This window comes from Idiotropiscis lumnitzeri, chromosome 16 (assembly GCF_059441095.1).
Source record: "Idiotropiscis lumnitzeri isolate Australia: NSW breed Sydney's pygmy pipehorse chromosome 16, RoL_Ilum_1.0, whole genome shotgun sequence".
Classification (NCBI taxonomy): domain Eukaryota; kingdom Metazoa; phylum Chordata; class Actinopteri; order Syngnathiformes; family Syngnathidae; genus Idiotropiscis; species Idiotropiscis lumnitzeri.
The window spans coordinates 17,505,661-17,527,866 of NC_142406.1; the positions used below are offsets into that span (position 1 = coordinate 17,505,661).

Here is a 22,206-nt window from a genome sequence, read left to right on the forward strand (position 1 = left end):
AATGAACATACACATAACTTTTTTTCAAAGAAAAACTGTTGATTTTGCTGGAGATTGTTCCTTTGAAACCAAAATATTAAACAGGGAAAGCTTGAGTTCATTTCGTAATCACTACACGAATGTTTCTATATCACACTTAATCCAAAGTGGAGGAAAAGAAAGTTGTTTCTTCTACTTTTACTTTCATAAAACATGTATTTTTCTTCCATCAAAGTGGACTCGAAACAAATGTTTCGTTTTCTCCACGAGTGAACATAAACTAGAATTAGATTTAGCTCGACACGTGCTCAAGGTGAATCTCGTAAAAAGCAACGTAAGGTCATGGAAGAACGATAGAAAGAAATAAGAGTAACCTCAGTGTCGTGAAATGACGAAATGAATAATGAACAGGCGCGAGTTAAGTGCGATATCCACTGAATTAAAATTCAATGTGGGGCTATTTTTAAAAACCTTTGGCCGCCTGTGTGTGTGTGTGCGTGCGCGCGCGCGCGTATGTGTTGAGCACCTGTTCGGTTGCTAGGCGACCATGAAAATTGAATCTGACGTAGTGGATGGTGCGTTCGACACACCTGACGGCCATCAGAGCGGGGAAGGGGTCGCAACGACTGAGGTGTGTCGCGTCCCCTCTAAAAAAACAAACAAACCAAAAAAACGCGGGAAGGCCTCCACTTCCGCTGCGGGTACCTGCTCGAGCTGCAGGGGGCAACCCTCTCCCGCGTCACCCCCCGCCTACCCCTCCACCCTCCCCCCGCCCGTCTCGCGGTTCCAGGCGGCGTCTCCATACGGAACATCCTGCCTGCTTAGCGGCGAGGGGGGAGGAGATAGCGAGAGAGAGAGAAAGAGAGCCGGGGGGAGGCGAGACGAGCCAGTAAGTCTATCGGGAACGAGCGGAGAGGAGCGGCGAGGCGAGGCGGCCTGGAACTCGAGAAGAACTAGAGGGGGACCTTCTCCTTCCTGCTCCGGCTTCTTTTCTTTTGTTGTGTGGATTGTAAAACGTCGGCCGGCGGCGCGCTCTCCAACTTGGACCCTTGGACGCCTTCGACGACCCTCACCGCCCCCCTCGAAGGAGGCAGCGGCGGCTACCAGCCACCGGGAGGTCGTGGCCGCGTACCCCGCTAGCGAGCATGAGGCTGCTGCCCGGGTTGCTGCTGCTGCTGCTGGCCGCTGTGCCGTGGGCTCCTGTCGCCGCGGTAAGTCGACCGACCGATTGAGCACCCCACCTACCTTCCTACCTCACCCCACCATGTTGAATCCTTTGTGTGCACGCGTACGGCCACATCTACTTAAGCTGTCCTGTGCCTGTGCGCATGCGTCATTAATGAGACAGGAGTGATGAGATCCACGAGGAAATCCTGCACTCGACCTACATATGATATCACACCTGTGTCGGTGTGTGCGCGCGCAATTAGGGACTCCTCTCATCTCTAATTGCGCTTGATTACGAGCTGTGCGTTTTGGGGCGTCTTTGTCACGCATTTTGGCGTTAATTCGGGAGAAGGGGGCGGGTAGGGACGCGGCCACATTTTATTACACGCGTGGAAGTGGCCGGATGATGTCATCGGGACCCCGACATCTCCTCTCCCAGCCCCTCCCGAAAAACGGGACCACCGTCAAAACACGCCCACGTCTTCCGTTGCCGATGGAGACGGATTTCTCTTCGGAGTGCGAGGAGGAGGACGAGGAGGCAGCGAAGACCGAAAATGGTTGCGAGAAACGAAGGCGAAGCGCAAAAATGGAAGACATTTGAAGGGACTTGCGTGTGTGACGTCATGGCCAGCCACTGAAATGGACTTCTGAAATGAGAACACTCACAAGGAGCAACATCTGGCCCTCACTAGGCCACGCCTCTTAAAGGCACATATCCAACGTGTTATGGTCCTACTTTTAGCCGCAAACAGCCAAAGAAAAGTCCTTAAAATGTTGACGTTAATTAACGATTTGCTATGCAAACTTAGCAATGATGTCTCTGAACATGATATTGCGTAGCCTCTTAAAATATGTCAGCAGCATGAATTATCAAAGGGATTTCTGTGCATGTGTGTGTCTGTGTGTGTGCGCGTGCACATGAGTGCATTTTTTTCTTTTAAGTGCTAAAAGATTTTGACACGACTCCTCAACAGTCACCCATGCACGTGCACACGCAAACTCACACTAGTCACGATTAGGACTGGGTCAGTCGTTTGCGTAGCGCTCGCTGGCACGCGCTCGCTGGCCGGAACTTGAACTAATCTGCCGCTCGTGTGTGCGGACAGAAGACAGGTGTGGATGTTGAAGCGTGCACAGACACGCATGTAAACAGTCGGCGAAAAGGATGTGTGTTTTATTTTCTGAATGAGATGGGCGTGAGATGTGCGTGTGTGTATGAGAGAATGCTAAGTGTATTAGCATGTCTACAAATGAGAGAATTGCGCCGGTAAGAGGTAAATCTACTTGCGAAAGCCGATGTACCTGTGAGGTAGGTGAATGTGAGTGCGGGAGGAAGTTAAGTGTGTGTGAGGTTTTTGTATCGAGTGTGTGAGATTGGTGGGTGTACGCGATATAAGAAATACTCCTGTGAGCTGTTTGTTGTGAGAGTGCTTTGAATGTGAGAGGAATGTGTGTTCAAGAGAAGTGTGTGTGTGTGTGTGTGTGTGTAATGTATTTCTGTCTACTTCCTGTTATCGCAACTTGCGCTATCATGTCCACCCGGCTGTGTTTTGCATGATTTTCCCACAGACATCTGTTGTGTCCCAAGGTTGGCCTGTGCGTGCATGCATGCCCGTTTGTGTTTTCTTCCGGAGTGACCCGATTGCCCATCTGTCAGTGTGTGTCCACCCCACACCCCTGGCTAAAAAAAAAAAAAAAAGCCGGGGCTCTCCCGATGCCAACAACTTGTCCTGGCCGTCTCCTTCGAGGCGTCGAGTTCCCTCGGCTAATCCCAATGAATCTGTGGCCCATGTGCCACACCAGAGCCCCCACTGCCCACCCCACCACACCTCTCCCCTCCAAGACGTTGGCAGACAAAGCCCCCCATAGTGCGGTCGCGAAAGCGAGAAGGGGCGGCAAAGATCCCGAGCAGCTTGAGCAAGGCGAGATGGAGGCCGAGTGTGGAATGCGCGAGGCAATTTGACGCAGGAAGCGGGTGGGGGGTGGGGGGTGTAGAAAAGTGCCATCACACACACATTACACATTTAGGTAGAAAAGCCCCCGAGGGAGGGGGTCCAGAGGTATTTCAGGTGTGCCTGTGAAGGTTCGGGTGGGCGCATTTTCCTCGGAACGCAGGAAATGAAAGGGAGCGCAAGTTCATATCCGGGCCTGCCGAGGACTCGAGGTCAACGTGGGTGAAGAAAGAAAGAAAGCTTTCAGTGGCGTTTGCTGTTGTGGAGTTTCTCAAAATTGCGAATCGACCAGGAAGACATTTTATGTTCAGATTTTTTTTTTCCCTTCTGAATTCTAATGAAGCATAAACAACATAAGCATGGATGGAAATAATTTGCTTGGCTAGTTTAACACCCAAAGTCGCCAAGGTTTGATCTTTGCGGACATTTTATTAATGCTTTTCTTTCAACATGTTGGTTAGAAACACTGAGTGTTTGGAATGGTTTTTTTTTTCCGAGCTGGTCAAAACGGGCGGAGAAATGCCACTTGTACCAAACACACATGCACGTCCGCCCTGCAGTAATTGGGAAGCACAACGCACACACACACATATTCTCCAGAGACGGGCTAAGATGGAAAATGGAGGCGGCGGAAGGAAGGAGGAGGAGTGGAAAAAGGGAGAGAGGAGATAATGAGGGGGTGGAAGGAAGGATAAAGAAGGGGTTAAGTTAATGGCAAGCGCGGCGATGAGAGGGTGTGTCCCCACCAAGACCGGAAGTGTGGTGGCGCGAAGGAGGGGTGGCCCGGGTGGGGGGCTTCCACCACTCGTCTCCGGGGGGGATGAGCGAGCCTTGCTACCTGCTCTGCGTTGTCATGGCAACCACCTCTGTCACGGCGCTCCGGACCAGCTCGCTTTTCGTCGTTTCGACACGATTTTCTGTTCTGTCCGGCCCGACTGGCCCCCCGACATCAATTGCAGCAGCCGCACGGGGTCGCGCTCATTGTTTTTGTTGGCCGGATGACGACGACTCCCCGTTTTGCCGTCAGGCGGCCATTATGCAGACGTGCGGCGCATCCCAGAATGAAATTGGCACCGAGTACTGAACGGGATCTAATGGTTTCTCACAGAGTTCTTGTGGTTATCCGTGAATGTTTCCCACTTCTGACACCAAAACGGACTAATTGAGGCTTTGCTTTTTGTGTTGTCGTTTTGCGACATTCATGACTTGAACTAATTCGATTGTGACAAACGTGCTCATCTATGAATCGATTCTCGTTTCTGACGGTTTTCAAATTGTCGAAGTTGCGCAACTGCAGTCGTGTTTCTCAAGGCTGACGGGGATTTTTGTTGCCACGTTTCCGCACAGTGTGTTTGTGTTGCATTTCTAAAGTGTGTTTGTGCGTTCTTTTTGGGTCACCGGGTTACAGGACGGACGCAGGAAGTCAAGTGTGTACTTCCTCAGTGGCACTTTTATTCCGATGCGTGTGTTTGCTTGCCAACGTTCAGGAAACACACACACACTGTCAGGGTCGCCAATTTGACATATAGGATTCATAGCTGAAAGGAAAGAGACACGCAGCTCAAGTGGAGACAGAAAGGTTAATAAAGTTTATTTGGCAACTTCATCTCCCTTCTGTTCCTCGATGTTTTTCACACATTCCCTTTTATAACATCGAGGAATCAGATTACACTCAAGGGTGGTACAGTTCGTCTTCTCAAAAGCTGGTTTAGTCCGGTTTATCATTGGCGTGCCGTCGTGGGTCGCAGCTGACTTTGACGTCAACATCTTTTATCAGGACCCAGCACGATGTTGCTTGCTTCAGACTTGGATGCCAACTTCTACTATCAGGCTCCTCACGATGTTGTTTACTTCATCCTCACTTCTGAAGAAGTGCCACCGCCCTGCCAATTGCAGACACTTCCCTGCAGTCGAGGTGTCCTCCTGTACCTCCACTCAAGCATAGTCCACTCCACTAATTTGCAGCATGTCATGCGCACCATATATTGAAATAAAGCTGCGTCATGGCAAATGTATCATAACCTCTAAATATTATTCTAACACACACACAAGGGGGGGTGTGTTTGTGGGGGGGGGGGGTGAGACATGTGACTGCATGTGTTTGAATTATTCAGCAGACAGAGGAGTGAACCAGGTCACAAGCTCTCTGCCGAAACGTGTCCTCGGCATCCATCTTTTCTTTTCACGCGTCCGTCCGTCCTTGCATCCAACCCATCATCTCTTCATCTTCCTTCCTCCCACCACTTTCAACATCTGTCATTCATCCATCCACTCCTTCATCCATTCATCCATCTGCGCTCTACCAAGCGTCCATCATCCATCCGTCTGCTGCCTTCATCCCTCCTGCCAGTCGTTCTGTCATCTTTATTCCTCCTCTCATTCATCCATTCACGTCTTGACATCCACCCCCACGGCGCCACCAGTAGCCCCGCCCCTCCCTAAACAGGAAGTTGGTAACGGCAGGCTTCCCACGTTACTCACGTCTTCGCCATTATTGGCTGGCCACGAGGGACGAGCATTGATCCAATTAAACGCAGACATTGACACACCGGCCGCCCACTGTGTGTGCGTGCGCTGTATACGCTCTTGCGTTTGACCTTTGAACTCTGCTGCTTGAAAGGCCTTTTCAAAGGGATCTGCAGGGCGAACAAGTTAATGAGCTGCCGGAGCGTGCGTGTGCGCTTTTGACAAGTTTGCCAATGTTTCTCGCCGCTTGCAGCACGTTGTCTTTCCCAACAGACCTTTCTTCCTCTGACACACACGCACGCCCGCACCCCCGCGCACACACACACACAGCAGGTGATTCATTATTGCCTAATCTTTCATTCCAACAGTTGTGGATTAGCTGTAATCTGAGGCCCGGAGAGAGGCGGCCCTCAAAGGCTGACTGACACGAGCATGCGTGTGCTCCAGTGTATTGTAGACGTAGACGTAAGTCCGAGTGAGTGTGTGTGTATGTGCGCTTGTGATGCATACGGTGTGTGTGTGTGTGTGTGTGAATCAAAATGATTTTTGGTACAAGTGTGTCTGTGTGTGATCCTAAAATTGAGTGCTTGGGTGAAAGTACAAGAGTGATTTTGTGCGTGCGCGTGCCAGATTGTTCTGTGGTCAGGATGAAGCGGAGGTGCGACGACAAGGTTAGCTACCTGCCGCCGTTTAAACGATAAGGCGCCAGGGGTAGGCGGGGCAGGAGGTGTCTTTATAAATGCACGCAATTTGCAAATGAATGAGCATCATTAACAAATCGCAATTGTCGTCGAGTGATTATCTGCCTTGCTCGTCTTCATCATTGCGTCGTCACGGCTGCTTGAGGAAGCTAAATGGCTCGTCGTGTTGTTGTTTAGCCACGTTAGCCTAGCGCCATAGATGACGAGCTCGCACTGTCATGATTGCGCAATACTTGGGTTGGCGCCAAAGCGGCTTTGGTGATGGATTCGGTTGCCGGGTTTCCCGCGGAAGCGATTAGCCGGCGCGTTGGCGGCTCAAGGTGCGAGCCGGCCGATTAGATCCGCAGCAGAGATGGATTTGAAGAGAATGAAAGGGGATTGAGGTCAGACGCAATCGTGGCGCGAGGCCGCATGAGAGGAGGACGTCGTGGCACGCGGAAGCTTTGGCTTTGTCCTCGTCATCGTTCCCTGTTTGTCTTCGTCTGTTTCTGAGCTTCGGTCTTCTTCTTTGACTCTGGCCTTGTCGTCTTCATCATCTTCATCTTGTCTTCTTTTGCCTTTTTAGCATTTTCTTTGAAGGTCTGAGACTCACTCGTATCATTTTGGCGGCATAACCGGGAGCAAAAATATCCATATTGCGGGACGGCGATGACTTCTCTAAAAGCGATGAAATCTACAGAACGATTGATTAATCGATCCGACGTTTGTGTTCTTAAAACGATATGTTAGCTCATTTTTTTTCATTCTTTTTTTAACTCATTTAATACATAACACAAGACAACGATAATGACATTCAAACCAAAAAAAATTGGCAGATTTTCTCCATGAAATAAAATCACCTCATATCCTCAAAACATTTTGACCTCCTCCCGTCTCGCTTCTGTCGTCATGAGATAACAAAATGAGCCTGAGCATGTCGAATGACTTTTTTTAAAATTTATTCACGTGCTCCATTCACGTTCGAAGTTGTCATGATTTTTGCAATGTGAACAAGTACATAAGATCGGATTTAACCCCCCAAAAAAATCTGAATTGGGTTCATGGCCTGCAGTGTGTACGTCGCCATTTTTACTAACAAATCAGCTGATTCGTCGGTTATCAGAATTTTTCTTCCTCATCAAGCCAAACAAATCATATTTTTTCGGGCCCCAAATAAAATGATTCTTCTTGTTTCCGTCTTTGTTGTCTTTGTTCGTGACTTCTTCCGCTTCTTATCGTCTTGGTTGTCCTTTTCTTTTCCGTCATGTCCGCAAATACTCCATTTTCTTTCTGATCTTTCATTTTATCTTCATCCTCGTCTTCTTTTTTGTGTCGTCTTTGTCTTCTTGCTGGTCCGCGACTTCTCCTCCTCAAATACGACAAGGTGGGCCGCGATTGCTGACGAAGGCAGCGAATGAACGGGAGATGGATGGCGACGTGGTTAGCGAGCACTTGTAAAGATGCTCGAGACGGCCAAGACGGAATGGTCGCGGGCAACGACGCGGACGGCATTAGACGAGAAGCCACGAGCCGCGGGGACCAAATGCGTTCACAACACGTACGTTATCCCGTCGCCCGCTAGCGTGCCAACGCTCGCTCAGGCGCTCGTTGCCGTTTGTGCCGGTGGCAAATAAAGATAAAGATGTCCTTTATTAGTCCCACAATGGGGAAATTTGAGAACTCATCAATGTCTCAAGTGCGGTTAAAAAGAAAAACGAAAACCGATTTTCTCCGTGTGTTGAAAGAAAAAAGTGATGATAACGCTTCGGAAGTACCAAAGTGACAGTCAACTTTTATGTTTTAGCCAAAACGATGCGTGAAGAAAGTCGTGGCCGATAAAGTTGCCGGCGTTTAGAGAAAATGAAAGAAGCCAAGAGTTGCTCTCAGTCGACGTTAGCTTGTTTGCTTCGTTGCGAGTGGTAAAAAAGTGTTTTCATGTCGCCGCGCAGAAATGGGAAAAGATGCGGGCAGGATCTACGGCCTCGCGGGAGGCTCGTCCGCCAACGCAAACGAACCCGGGACCGTGGCGAGGTCATCTGGTCGTGACTGAGCCCCGCAGGAGCAATTTGTTTGCCACCTGTGTTGTTTACGCGCACGCATTCCAGATTTAATGAGTTGATTGGATTTTTCCACTTTGTCCCTTCTTGTTCTTATTTTCATTTTCGTTCTTTTTCTTTGATTGTTTTTTCATCTTTGTGTTTCTCTTCTTGTCCTTTTGTCCTTCGTCTTCATCTTTGATCTTCTTATTCTTCATGGTCTTCTTAGTTCATCTTTTCATTTTTGTCCTGGTTGTCCTCATCCCCCCCGCCCCCATCTTTCTTGTCTTCTTCATCATCCACCCTCCTTCCTCCGCCCCGCAAAGGCGCATGACAGTCATCAGCGTAATTGCACAATCTGTAATTACACCAGCACTTGCGCACACGCCGCCTTGTGACTCACACGCCGACTCAACGCCATTCGGCTTCCTCCTTCGCATTTTCGATTTAGCTCGGCGGAGAAAGCATTGATTACCCTGTTCGGGAGCGCCTCCGGCATCTGACCGCCCCCCTCAACCAGAACACAAAGGCATGAAGGGTCCGCAGGGGGAGCAGACGCATTTCTGAGCCCCCTTTGAAAAGTTCCTTAGAAACGTCAGGAAAGTTGCTCGAACAGGCGCCACGCCCTCCCGCTGGTGCTGGCACGAACCACACCGCACACGCACACGCACACACAATAACACACAATAACACATTTTTTCTGTGTTCAGCTTTACCATTGATGCACAAGCTAGCACGCAGCGCTAACTGCAGCATTTTTCCACAATCACACATCAATACACACACGCGGACGCACACACTGGCACTCCCTGCTAGACGCCCACACTCCAAAGCACAAAACGGAGCATTATGCAGTGTGGGAGCGGCAGTCGTGTTGGAATCTCAAAGCACACAAACACTTTAGACCAAAAAGTGCACGGTAGATCAAGTCTCGTATTAAAATGTCCCTAATTTACTGAATGTGTAGATGACCGCGGAATGCATCTACGCACACACAGCGGCTTCATTTTTGTCATACACACACACAAACACACGCCTTTGCACGTGAAGATACATGTTTCATAAGGTCATCCATAATGGAAGACGATTCATGCAGGGAGGCCTGCTGTGGGCGTGCGTGCGTGTGTGTGTGTGTGTGTGTGTGTGTGTGTGCGCACACGCTTTGCTTGTGTCTACGCTGTCTGTCTAATCGAGGTCAACAAGCAAATTGGTGCCATTTTCACTGTAAAGTTTGAATGCTTTTGCATTCTTCTGAAGCGATGACATTCTGCGCACGTAAACGTAATCCCGTTGGATTGTCAGATTAGCGTAACAGCTGGCTGCTACGGGCATCTCTCTGTCTGTGCACGACCCCCAACTATCACATCTCAATGTCAGGCCATAGCGCGATTGGATCTATGAATTAGTGTTTGCGTGTGTGTGTGTGTGTGGTGGTCTCGCAGCTCCATTCCAAAAGGCGCATCCGAGCCATCTGATGCGTCACTAGACAGCCATGTGACCCCCCCCACCCCCCCCTTCTCGCCCCACCCAACCGCTTCATTATGCAGCTGCTCGTTCAAACATGCTACAAGCTAACAAGCTAACACGCTAACATCCTTCAGGGCTGAACAACTGATTGCGCTTTGGACCCTAAACTCAACGTTTTATTTATTAGGACAAAAAAAAATGTGTCCTGCGTGCCTGAGTGCTTTGCGGCTGCCATGTTTGAGGCGTGTGTTGTCTTAAAATTCCTAAAATCGTGTTTCGAAGATTCTCCCATCTCTTACGTCATCCCGAGTTTGAAACGTAGATCAAAGCCAACGAGCCGAAGAGCTGAGGCGGGTTTTCAATTTGAATATTTGGAAGTTAAACGCGTCGGTGTCGGCGTGATCCACTTAACGAGCATTTTAATTAACTACCGCAAGATAAGACGCGTCAGTAAAGTTGACGCTCGTCTGAGGCTAGCGATGAGAACGGGGAAAGGATCATGTCATTTTAGCGACCCGCTAACTTTTTTCTTGGCGGGAAAATTCCCATATGGCTCAGACGTATACTGAGGGAATCGTTAAACAGGACACCAAAAGATTGCGTCTAATTTGGGCACGACGCGAGTCACAAAGACGACAAACATACGTGCAGGACAACGTTATCAAGCTGAGGTTCCGTAAACGCCTCATGTGGAAGTTAGACATTTTCCTTGGCGTGCGTGCGTATGTGAGACCAAGAGTGTATGTGCAAGCAGCGCGGCGAGGATATTTGTGCTAATCTCCGCTGAAGATGCCAGGTGTCTTAACAAGGCTATCGCCTGCTAACCTACACGTACACGCACACACACACGCACACGCACACGCACACGCACACACACCCGCTCCCTCCCTCCACCCTGCCTGAATGGAAGTGCGCAAGCTCAGGCTGGCCGCCGTCCAGACCGCCTCACCAGTTAGCGAAGCAATGAGACGGAGCGTGAAAAAGCCAAAGATGGAGGCAGAGTGGAGGTCACCTCTGATTGGTTCAGGGATTTACTGCCGAGAGACGGGAGCGCTCCCGACAATAAACAGGCGGCGTTTGTTTTCTCGGGAGGATCCGCTGGCCCGTTCCTACTCCGGCACTAACGTTCCGTTTGGTGAAGAAGAGCCGACGCAGCGGTCGGCGTGAATCGGCGAGCTTTTTACGATGCGTGGGCGGCCATATTAGAAATGTGCCACCTCAACACCGTGTCAACTTTTCATGACCTGCTTGGGGTCATCAGAATTCTCCGTTATTGTTGTCAAGTCAAATAAATTGTCAAACGGAGAGATTTCCCTTGCTGCCAAAAACTTTTTGCCGTTGGAGCGCCTAAATTTGGTATTTGATAGAAATTGAGTCCCTGAAGGTGGCGCAACTTAATGACCAGAAATTTGGTGGGCGTGTTTATCACAAACGGGTTCTGACAATTTCATTTGAAGCAACTATTGAGGTCAATTTGGGAAATTGTGCGTTTTCAAGGCGTCCGCCCTTCAAAGAGACGTCATTCAGTTGTATATCATGTTGTCAAAAGGAAAACTTCAGTTGTTAGGTAAGAGAAACAAACGTGGATAATTGTCAGGCGGTCTTGGTGGTTCAGCAATTTTTTTTTTTGTTCTCCTGCTCAGAAATGGAACCAATTGAGTCACGAGTCGGATGCGTGCCGTTTGCCGAAGTGGCGCCGCTGAGGTGTGAAAAGCCGCTCACGTTTGTGTAAAAGGTCGTGCCGCTCCAGATTGCATCGCCAACGCCTCACAGGACGCACCTGAGCCGGATGGCGCGCCCGAGGCCGCCGCAGACCGCCTTCACGCTCCAGCCAAAGCGATTTGCCTGCTTTTGTTTTGCTTTGGTTTTCCGCAGCTTGATGACGACTTTTTCTGTTCTTGGGCAGAGAGAACAAAGTTCAAGTTTGAGTTCTCGATCAAAACTTGAGGATGGGCTGCAATCGTTTGGTTGGCAAACGATATTGTTTACCTGACAAATTTGTTGACAGGAAAGGGAATGCAACAAGTTGTTTTGGGCTTGTTGTTGTGGACGAACTTGTCAACAGCAGGTGACATTAATTGTTTGCTAAACATGGGGGCAAAGTTTTGGGGAGGGGCCACCACCTCGACATGGACGACCTCGATTTTTCTTAGGAACATTTTCAACACTTTCCACGTGGATGATGCATGACTCGTTACCACCCACTTCTGCTGACGTTGCGCGTTTATGAATTTTGGGTGTACCTAATTAAGTGTCCAGTGAGAGGCTAGTTTTCTTCTTTCTTTCTTTTAATGTCCCTGGGAAAACTGGCTCCAAGTCTTTCGATGGCACAGGTTCACACGCTGCCAAAAAGCAGGCTGGCCACGTTGTCTTTTTCTTTTTTTTGTGAGCGGTGGCGGCGGTAGCAAAATCCAGGGCGGCACAGATGATTACAAAGCCACCCCCCGCCCCCTCTTTGGGTTTTATCGGTGCGGTGTGGAAGAGCTGGTGGCGCCTCGTTGCGTTCGGTTAGCTATGCGGCGTGGGGCCGTTTATAGCCCGGCAAAATGCAGCACTGGTTGGTCCCACTCAGCTCGGATCACTTTGGGGGATAAAAAACAAAAAAAAAAACACACACACACACAAATAGCCCTGCCGACACACACGCACACCACAATCCAAAGCTGTCATTAGAGCCACTGTAACGCACGTGCAGTGACGCACACTTTGAATTTACGCCACAAGATCAGTTCAGAAATTGAACATGCTGGAACACAGTGTGATGGCATCGTGCTTTTAAGTGTGTGTGTGTGTGTGTGTGTGTGTGGGCATACCCACGTTTAAACACAGTCTGCAACCAATGCTGAAAATAGAGACTCTCAGCCGCCGTATGTGCTAAACGTGTATTTAAAAAAAGTGGCCACACTGAGTCCAGATAAGGCGGGCGAAAAAAAATGTGTGTGTGTGTGCGCGCGCGTGACTTTGGCCCCGCCCTGCAACTCACCCCCGAAAACGACGGCATTCTCTGTGAAAGGGAAAGGTTGCCCATAGCAACGGCCTTCATGGTGTAATCCTTGGATGGCAAACACGCACGCACAGCATTTAGGACACACCTTCAACACACAAATACGACAACAGTATGTACAGTAATTCCACTTTATGTAACTGGTTTATTTCCTTACAATCTTTTATTGTCTTCTTATACAATATGGTGCGATTTTTCTTGATTAAAAGTACGTGCGAAATGTCTTTTGAAAAATGAGTACATTCCCCTACTGCTGCATTTTGTGGGCCCAAATGAGCATCCAGCACATGTCTGGGACTCACTTCCACTCCTGCACACGCACTTGTTTCCACCTCTCAGACGCAGTTTGCCGAGATGTGCTGCAGTGCGAGGCCGCTCGGGTTTCCAGCGTCCATTATGACTTTATTGGCTTTTAAAGGCATCGGGTTTCCTGCGTCTGGAAGTGGCGGCCGCTGAGGAGCTTCTTCTGCTCTTATATTTGCACAATTAGCATCACACAAGCTAGCTGGGGCGGCCCCTGCCAACCCCTGCAAGATGCCCCCCCCCACCCCACCCCGCTTCCCACACCCCCACAGGAAGAGATTTAGATTTGCCGGCGAGATAAAAAAAAAAAAGGGCGCTTTGGTCACATACGATTGAGTTTTCCAGCACCTCTAGCTAAACGCAAAGCCTTTTTTTTTCTTTTGCAGCTAATTAGCAGATAAACTACCCGCAAAGTTTGTGTGTAAATTAGGCCATTTTAAGTGACAAGACTGCAGTGCATCACCAGCAAACAAAAAAAACTTTTTTTTTAACCCATCCTGACTTTGTGTACGCTTCCCTGTTGTGCTCGGACAACAGGGACGAGTTTTGTTCAAATTTAGATTCACTGCAAACAATTTGCTCGTTTTGTACATTTGTGAACGCTGAGCTATTAGTGTCAACATCAGTTTTCTGCGATCCTTTTTCGTTTTGTCTTTGATTTTATTGAAAAAACAAACAAAAAACAAAAATTAGCATTTGACTTGAAAAGTTAGCCACCTCTGGCACCGACGTACTGTAGCTCCCTGCGGCTTTGATGTCCTGCCGTTGGAGGCTTTCATTAAGCGAGCTTCTCCGAGAACCAGATGTTACCCGGCCGCCATCTCGAGTCCTGTTGAGAGCAAGTGGGTAACATTCAATCCAATTTTCTTGCTTTCTCTCAAACAGGGACAGACGTGGTCGCCCGTCGATGCCGAAGGGTCGACGGCCGACGACTTCTACGATGATGAGGACCTCTACTCGGGATCCGGCTCAGGGTGTAAGTGCGTGTGCGTGTGCGTGTGCGTGTGCGGGGGTGCGTGCGTGTGTGTGTGTGTGTGAGTGACTTTGTGTGTGTCCACCGCCAGCTGCTGCCTTTCAATCTGCTGACCCTCTAGACCTGCGCTAAGCACCCCCCCCCCCCGCAACAGCCTCCAAACACGCCTCCTGAAATGCGTTCAATACACAACGACGGCAAACACGACCACCCTCCCAAGACCTTATTTGCTTTAATCAGATTAAAGTCCACGCCGATTAGCCCATCGCGCACCTATCTGGCACAGCCCATGTTGGCATTTGTCTGGCATGTGTAGGAATTAGCCGCTTAGTCTAAAGCGCATTGCTGTAATTGGGCCTGATGTTGTGATTTGCGCTCCTCGCATGGGACGCTCATCGTACGCTGACTGAAAAGAAACTCGTTTTATTTTTAACCATGATAAATCCGTCCCAAATGCTCTCACTAATGTTGGACTCCGGTCCTGTGGTGCTCGCTTACATAAACGTAACCCAAGATACGTTTCAAAACTGCGTCAAGACCAACCTCGAGCATGCCCGAGACCCCTCCCCCCCACACACGCATACATTAACGTTAATAATCAAATCTTCATTTAAACTCTATTTTCCAACAATACGATTTACCTGCGACTCCATTTTGTGACTTTGACCACAACAAACTTCCGCTCATCAAAGCCCGTGAGCGTCGAGGTCGCCGCAAGCCGCGCTCACCCTTCTCCATGCGCACCAAGAAAGGAGCGTGCAATTTCATTTTTAGACCGCAGGTGGCAGTAGCGATGAAAAGTTCAAAATCCTGCGCGTGCAACTTGGCAATGTTTATGTTCTGACCGAACACTTCCAGCATTCAGCTTTGAAATTTGATGAATAAAATGTTCATACGAGATTCCTCCACATAAGCGGCTTAGTAGTTTTTGCGTCGTCTGTTCGCCAGAAAATGGAAAGGCACTCGACTAAAAACAGAACTCCTTTGGCGGAGGTAATGCGAGCGGCGGCGGTGGAAAATTGCTTTAACTCTCCGGGTTTTAAATACGGATCAACCCGACGGCGGCGACTCGTCTTGGTTTTTGACAGGGGCTTCATTGTTGGAGTCCATTTTGTAATATCCTCTCCTGGCCGCATGCCTTTTTGAGCCCACATTCAATTTGCTCCTCTTTCAAGCGATGAAAGCCACGCTGGCAAAATTAATCTCCTCTCGTCATTTCTTTAATACTCAAAAGCGCCTTTTCGTTGGACTCGACATCGTCGCTTTGCCGCAGTTGCACTTCGCGCCTCAGTCATCGCGGGAAACTGTCACGGTGGATTCTGACGGCGCAAAATAACATCAGCTTGCGTGTTGTTTTCGTCTCTCCTCCATTTTTGATTAAAAATGTTGTAGAAAAAGAACAAAACTGCCGTTTCAGTCAAGCTCCATTCAAAATTGACATTGTGCTTTTTCAATAATGTTAGATTGGAAGGCAACTCTCGATGTCTTGCTTTCCTTTTCAGTAAAGTTCCATTCAAATCTGTCTCTTTTTATTTTTCCCCAGTTCCCGACATCAGTGTCAGGCCAACGTCGATGTCCGTCTCCTTCACGACAGAAGATCCCATTTCTCTGTCCACCACGCAGGCCACCAGCTCGGCGCCCTCCGCCGCTCCTGCAGCCGAGCCCAGCGCCGAGCCCGACGTCGCTGTCGCCATGACGGTCGCGGCGACGACCGCCGTCGGCACCGCCGTCGGCACCGCCACCACCATCGCCGGGGCCAACGCGCTCCTTCCGACAGAAACCGACGGCGAGAGCGGTGCGTTCTGGGAACTGGAGTTGGAGAAGGAGAAGCAGCAGGAGAGGGAGCGAGAGCGCGAACGCGAGCGGGAGCGAGTTCGAGAAATGGAGCGCCAACGGGAGCGGGAGAGGGAAAGAGAGCGCGAAAGGGAACGGGAGCGAGAACGCCAACGAGAGCGGGAGAGAGAGCGAGAGTTGGAGCGCATAAGGGCCGCCGCTGACGCACAGACCACCGCCGCTCCCAAATCCTCAGTTCCCATCGCCACGGTGACAGCCGTGGCGCCCACTGAGGAAGAAGAGGACGTGTACCTGTCACCGGAAGCCACGTCGCTCGACCCCGCCTCGGACGTGGACGCCACCACCGCCGCCGCCCCGCCGCCCACCACCACCCTCACGACCGGGTTGCCCTTCAGGCCGAGGGTCCCTGCGGCAACCACCACGCTGACGGCGCCCACAGAGAGAAGCACACGCCCACCACCGCCAACAACCACGCAGGTGAGACCAAAAAAAAAAAAAACATTGACATTGTTTCATCTTCATAATTACTGCCACCACAATTCTTAAAATTGTTTTCAGTTTTTTTTAAATTATTTTATTATTATTTTTTAAAATGTGCAAGTTGGGGTGCACCCAGTCGGCTCCCTCCGTCTCCAGGTTGGGGAGGGGGGTCCTGACTTTTGTTTGTGCCCTCAGTGGACGCGCTCGTTTTGCTGGGGGTCTTGAAATGCTCACGTGAGACCTCGAAAGGTTTGATTGGTAGGAACTCCAAGTCCACCCCAAATTATAATTAAAAGTATTTGTAACTGAAAACAAATGCATGCAAACTCCAGAAGTCAAACCAAGTGTCGTCTAAATTTGATCCAGATTGTATTTAGTCACCATGTGAAGATGCTTGCATCTTCCAACTCTTCCCATCTTTAGTTTGGTGGATGTCGAACAGCTGAGTGCTTAGTCGGCACTTTTTAGCCCAGTTGAAGAAAGGAGAAAAAAAAGTGAGCTATCTAACATAGTTTTAGACTTTAAATCTTAACAGACGGCACTCTAAAAAAGTCAGAGAGACAGTGAATAAAAGAGCGCAATTTTCCTTCGAGCAAGTTGAGCTAATTCAGTCGTGGGCCGCTCCCGGAAGACCTCAAATTTATATTTCAGGGTTTGGTTTCATGTGTACGTGCCTCTGTCATTTCCAAAATCCGGCAGCTGTGCGAGGTTGTCGTGGCCGAAAAATGCGCGCACACACACACGCACACACACAAACACACACACACACACACACCCCCACGGTGGCAACTTTGTATTTGCAGCAGTTGTATTTAAAAAGTGACTTTCAACACCGTCCTGTCGTGTTCTTAATCGATTTGGAGTCGCTACAAACCACATTAAAGCTGCGAGCATCCTTCAGATATGAGTCCCCGCTTTTTTTTTTCCCCCTCGGTCAATCCTCAAACGATCCACAAATTTTCCAACAACCTATTTTAACAATTTACAGACCCATCTGTATATTTGTATCCATTTTCCACCGATCAGAACACAGAGCGCCTCGTTGTTGTCAGTGGAAGTTTGTGTTCCTCGCAATCAGGCCTTCAAGTCAGATTGTTGTCTGCAGGCACGTGCGGACGACGGCAACAACGAGCTGGCCGCCGTGGGGCCCAGTGGGGACTTTGAGATCCGTGATGACCAGCGCAACGAACTTGGCCGCGGCCTGGCGCCGGAGGATCCGGATCTGGTTGGCAACACGCTGGACGGCGGCAGCTCGGCCGCGCAGCTCCCGCAGAAGAACATCCTGGAACGGAAGGAAGTCTTGATAGGTTGGTGTCATCTCTGCTTGGCTTTGAAACCGCCGTCCGTCCCCGTTGACTACCCGGAACCCGAAAAAACATTTCCATCAAGCCGGGCCGTTGGCTTTCAGTTCTCTTTTTTGAAAATGTACCCCCTCTGAAGCCAATTTCATGTGAAATTCGAGATAGACGCGTCTCTCAAAAAAGGTGAAAGAAGCCACATTGTCTTTGAGTTTTCATCACTTGGCTGCCATGTTGCGACCACGTGCACTCGACAAATATTTGATGCTAAATTGAAAAGAATTCAATATTTTGCTCTCGCGTGTGGGCAGAGCATGGCAGCAAAATGACACGATTGCCCACAAAATGTCATTTCGCATTGTCCGGCTAATAATGATTAGTTACGTAATCGAATTCAATCGAAAGAACAGTGACACTCATTCCAAACTGAACTGAAGTGGAGCGCTCGATGGGTACGCGGCTTAGAACTCCCATTTCCACTCCCTACCTGGTTCGCTCGGCTTTGCGAAACGTTCCCCCCCCCCACAACCCCAAAGAGGTTTTGTCGCAAGGTGGCGACGGAGCATCCAACTGGTCTGACCTCTCTGTCTCTTCCAGCCATTCTGATTGGTGGACTGCTGGCTGTGGTTTTTGCTGATTTCCTGGTCACTGGTAAAGAGCAGGAGGAAGCAGACTTTAGGCTAGACTAGACCGCGCACGTGCGTGCGTGCGTGCATTTGTGTCATTGTGTGTGTTAGGAATGCAAAGCATAGCAGTCCTCCCATCCTGTGGTTGTAACATGAGGGCAAACGTGCTGCCGTTTGCCCTCGTTGACAAATCTTCTATTGTCTGCACTTTTTCTTTTCATTTTTATTTATTTATTTTTATTTTTTTTTTTAAATGAGGGCATGCTTGAAGTCCCAGTTGGTGCACAGCATCATGGCCATCTTGGCACAAACACCACCCACGTGCTGAGCAGAGCCAAAGGTTCCAGACAGTCTTTTCTGTTTTTCGGAACTAATTAGTTTAATGTCGTTTCCGAGCCATTAAATGAGCACATGTTAGCATCTCACATGCAGTCAAGTCAAGTGGAAGCGATTACATCTGTGTCACATTTTTGTCATTTTCACTTCCTGTGCCAACATTTCTGTGCCATTTCACTCACTGTTCGTTTTCACCACCTGTCAAATTTTTTGGCTATTTTCACTTCCTAAATAAACAAATGTATTGAGATTGGAAGCAAAAAAAAATGGACAAAAGTATTGGGACAAAAAGTGAAAATGGACTGAAGTATTTGGTCAAGAAATGCCAATTGACAAAAATATTCCATATCGACTTCCTGTCTTAATACTTTCCTCTTTTTGGGGGGACAAATGGAATGAGTTCCCAAAGTCAGATGATTGTTTCCGACTGAAATGCCCGCGCCCTTTGTCTCGTTGTCTGTTTTTGGTCAGCGGTCATCGTCGGCGGCGTGGTGGGTGCCCTGTTTGCCGCCTTCCTGGTCATGCTGTTGGTGTACCGCATGAAGAAGAAGGACGAGGGCAGCTACACGCTGGAGGAGCCCAAGCAGGCCACCGTCACCTACCAGAAGCCGGACAAGCAGGAGGAGTTTTACGCGTAACGCACAACTGCCGCCTCCGCCACGGGCACCACGGTGACGCCAAATCTCCGCTGCCTCCGCATTGCTTTCTAACACTACCAACCCCCATACCCCCCTACCCACCCCACCCCCCTCCTCCCTGTACCCCCCCCCCCACCACCACTTCTCTCTCTTCCTCTCATCTGCCAACCACGAGCGCGCCTTTTTTTGCGGACTTGGAACTTTCTTGTCAATGAAAGTGTGGAAAAAAGGGGACAAAAAAAAAAAACAAAGGAAAAATATTGTTTAAAAAATTTGAATTTTTTTTTTTTTAACGTTGTTATTGATATTCTCTTGTTCTGTATGTGATATAATTATTTTGTAAGAAAAACACGAAACACATTTATGTGTGACGGCGTCTAAAGGAGAAAAAAGAAAGGTACCTTGGCGTTTTTAGCATAAAGGCCAAAAGTTAGAGGCGAGAGTAGCCAGGGTACGAAAAATCCTTGCCAAAAACATCAGAGAATCTGATTGGTCGCACAGAGCCTGAGGTCGAAAGGAAAGGTCTTGTTGGTGCCTTCCGTCCTTCTACACGCGCACACACACACACACACACACACACACACACACACACCCCCGCACACGCGCACCCACACACGCAAACACACACACACACACAGGTGGCTGTGACCACTCGCTCAGTACTCGACCAATCAGAACGCGGCACATCCGGCCCTCTCGTTGCTGTACAAAGACTAGTGACTGATAGTAATAATCCATAATATATCCATCAATGTTTTGGGCTGGATGGTTGAATAATTCTAATAATAATAATAATAACAATGCTGTATTGATAAAGAGGATGTGTATTTAGCTGTTTAAAACAACAAGAAGTTTATATGTAAATAGCATTTTCCTTTTCTGGCATCATTAATCATCTGCATGAGCTTTTTTTTTTCTTTTTCAATATTTTTTTATTTATCTGTCATCACTTAAGCTGAGCTGTGCTCTCCTCACACGCACAGACACAAACTCACGCAACTTATTTAGTCAATTCTCACTTCTGGTTCAAATGTTTTCTTCTATTTTCATTTACTTGTCCAATATTTTTTGTCCATTTTCACTTACTTTAAGTGCAGTGGACGTATCCCTAAACTTTTGTCAATATTTACTACATTATGTTGACCTCTTCCAATTTACTTCCTCTCGTTTCAAGTGCCCCAATACATTTGTTTTGTTTTCTACTTCCTGTCCCGACATTTAACACACACACACACACTCACACACCTACACGGGCGTGTAATGCAATACTATCGATAAATCACACGGCCACAGCTCTACAGCTCTCCATCGGACCGTTTTAAAATTTTTTTATTTATTATTTTTTTTAATCAATTAGTTTCAGCCATAAGTCACCGCTCGGTTTTGCACCTGTGCCACCCTTGCCATCACATTTGCATGACTTTCATTTACCTGGAGAGGAGGAAGAGGTGGGGCAGTTTAGGGTTTGGGTGCTCGCGGCCTCTGTCGAAGAGATTGTAACCACGCCAGTGCGACTGGGCTCGTAGCTTCTTATACTCAGTACTGTAGATAAAAAAAAAAAAAAAAAATCATGCATGGGAGTCCAAACTATCTTAGAGTCTGTGAGGTGGTTGACTGTGTATTAACCTCCTTTAGCAGTTCTCACGCTCTTCCACAGACAGGTGACACTTCGTTCACTGTGGTTTGTTGATGCGAGTGCGTGTGCGTGTGTGAGTGCGTGGGGGTGGGGGTGCGTGGGTGTGTGTGTTAGCGAAAAGAATTGTGTGAGAGGATTGTTTTACATTTGTCTGTGTGAGATTTGTGGCTGGGAGAGAACTATTTGAGAGAAATGTGTGAGTAAAATGAGGTTTGTGTGTGTGTGTGAGAATTTTTTTGTCCCAAGAGTGAGAGAGATCTGTGGGGGATGTGTGATTGAGGGAGACAAGTGTGTGTGGGAGTGAGGGAGTTGGGTGACACTGGTGAGAGAAAACAAGGCGCGAGAGTACAATTTATGTTTGGGTCTGTATTAAATGTGTTGGCGAGAGAAAAATAAGAACATGAGAGCTGTTTGCGGGTGACGAAGAAAAAACAATGTGTGAGAGTGACATGAATGAGAGGTTTATATTTGCGTGTAAGCGAAATGAACATCTCAACTCATCTCCACGTGATACGAGTGTGTGAGAGCGCCTCATTTGAACCCGCCACTTGCAACTACGTGTGCGTGTTTCACCTGGATATTTCACAGTTGAATAGAGCGTGCACCGATTGTGCGCGTGCGTGTGCGTGCGCGTGTTTGCTTGCTCACAACTGGACGTCTCTCACACTCGCACACGCATATGGCGAGCGTGTCCGTCAACACTTCCGTACAAGCAGCAATCATGTTAACGTGTTGTATTTTCTAAAGTGACTCTGTCTCAAAGCGTGCGCGCGCGCGCGAGTGTGTGCGTGCGCGTGTGTGCGTGTGTGTGTGCGTGTGCGAGGCCGACGGAAGTGACACGACTTCTCCGTTATTGCTGTTCTCCCATTCCTGTTTTTTATACATTTGCATTTTTTTAAGGCTGAGTTCTTTGAGTCATTTGGCTGCGTGAGTGTGCGTGAGGGCCGACCCTCCGCGTGCGTCACTGTCGCCCTGTCACTAATCTGCCTCTGTTCCAAATAAAAGACCTGATTGGTTAAAAAAACACCAACTTTGTCGCTCGCTTGTCTTTTTATTTCCGCAGAGACCCCATGCAGCGAAATAATGCCCATTTCGCTGCCGTCTCAGTTTCTTTTCCATTTCTGACTCCAGAAGGCGCGACGCCCAATTTTTCCAACGCTTTTTCCCATTTGTATTTGCACGTCTTGATAGTTTGGGCCATTTTCACTTTCTGTACTTATGAAAGCCACTTGTCCCAATACCTTTGTCAAATGAAAACATTTTGTACACATCTACTAACTTACTAAATATTTTAATTTCCATTTGTTCCAATATTTTTTGCCCATGTTCACTTTCCGTGGGCCTGGTGTCCACGTGTCTCATAACTGATCA

At 48.6% G+C, this 22,206-nt stretch overlaps 1 protein-coding gene across 1 annotated transcript; it reads left to right on the plus strand.

The window, feature by feature from the left end:
- The first annotated feature begins 646 nt into the window (after positions 1–646).
- sdc3 (syndecan 3) lies at positions 647–21,865 on the plus strand. The gene is made up of 5 exons (XM_088318662.1): positions 647–1,190; positions 13,940–14,030; positions 15,571–16,298; positions 17,407–17,608; positions 19,033–21,865. The coding sequence occupies exons 1-5, from the start codon at positions 1,125–1,127 to the stop codon at positions 19,197–19,199; spliced, it is 1,254 nt and encodes a 417-aa protein (XP_088174788.1). The 5' UTR covers positions 647–1,124; the 3' UTR covers positions 19,200–21,865.
- The last annotated feature ends 341 nt before the right edge of the window (positions 21,866–22,206 follow it).

What these genes read in the sequence shown, in the direction of transcription:
- sdc3 (XM_088318662.1), top strand. Translation starts at nt 1,125, where the DNA reads ATGAGGCTGCTGCCCGGGTTGCTGCTGCTGCTGCTGGCCGCTGTGCCG. An exon ending in CGTGGGCTCCTGTCGCCGCG is followed by an intron (nt 1,191 to 13,939) that starts GTAAGTCGACCG and finishes TCTCTCAAACAG; the next exon opens with GGACAGACGTGGTCGCCCGT. An exon ending in CTCGGGATCCGGCTCAGGGT is followed by an intron (nt 14,031 to 15,570) that starts GTAAGTGCGTGT and finishes ATTTTTCCCCAG; the next exon opens with TTCCCGACATCAGTGTCAGG.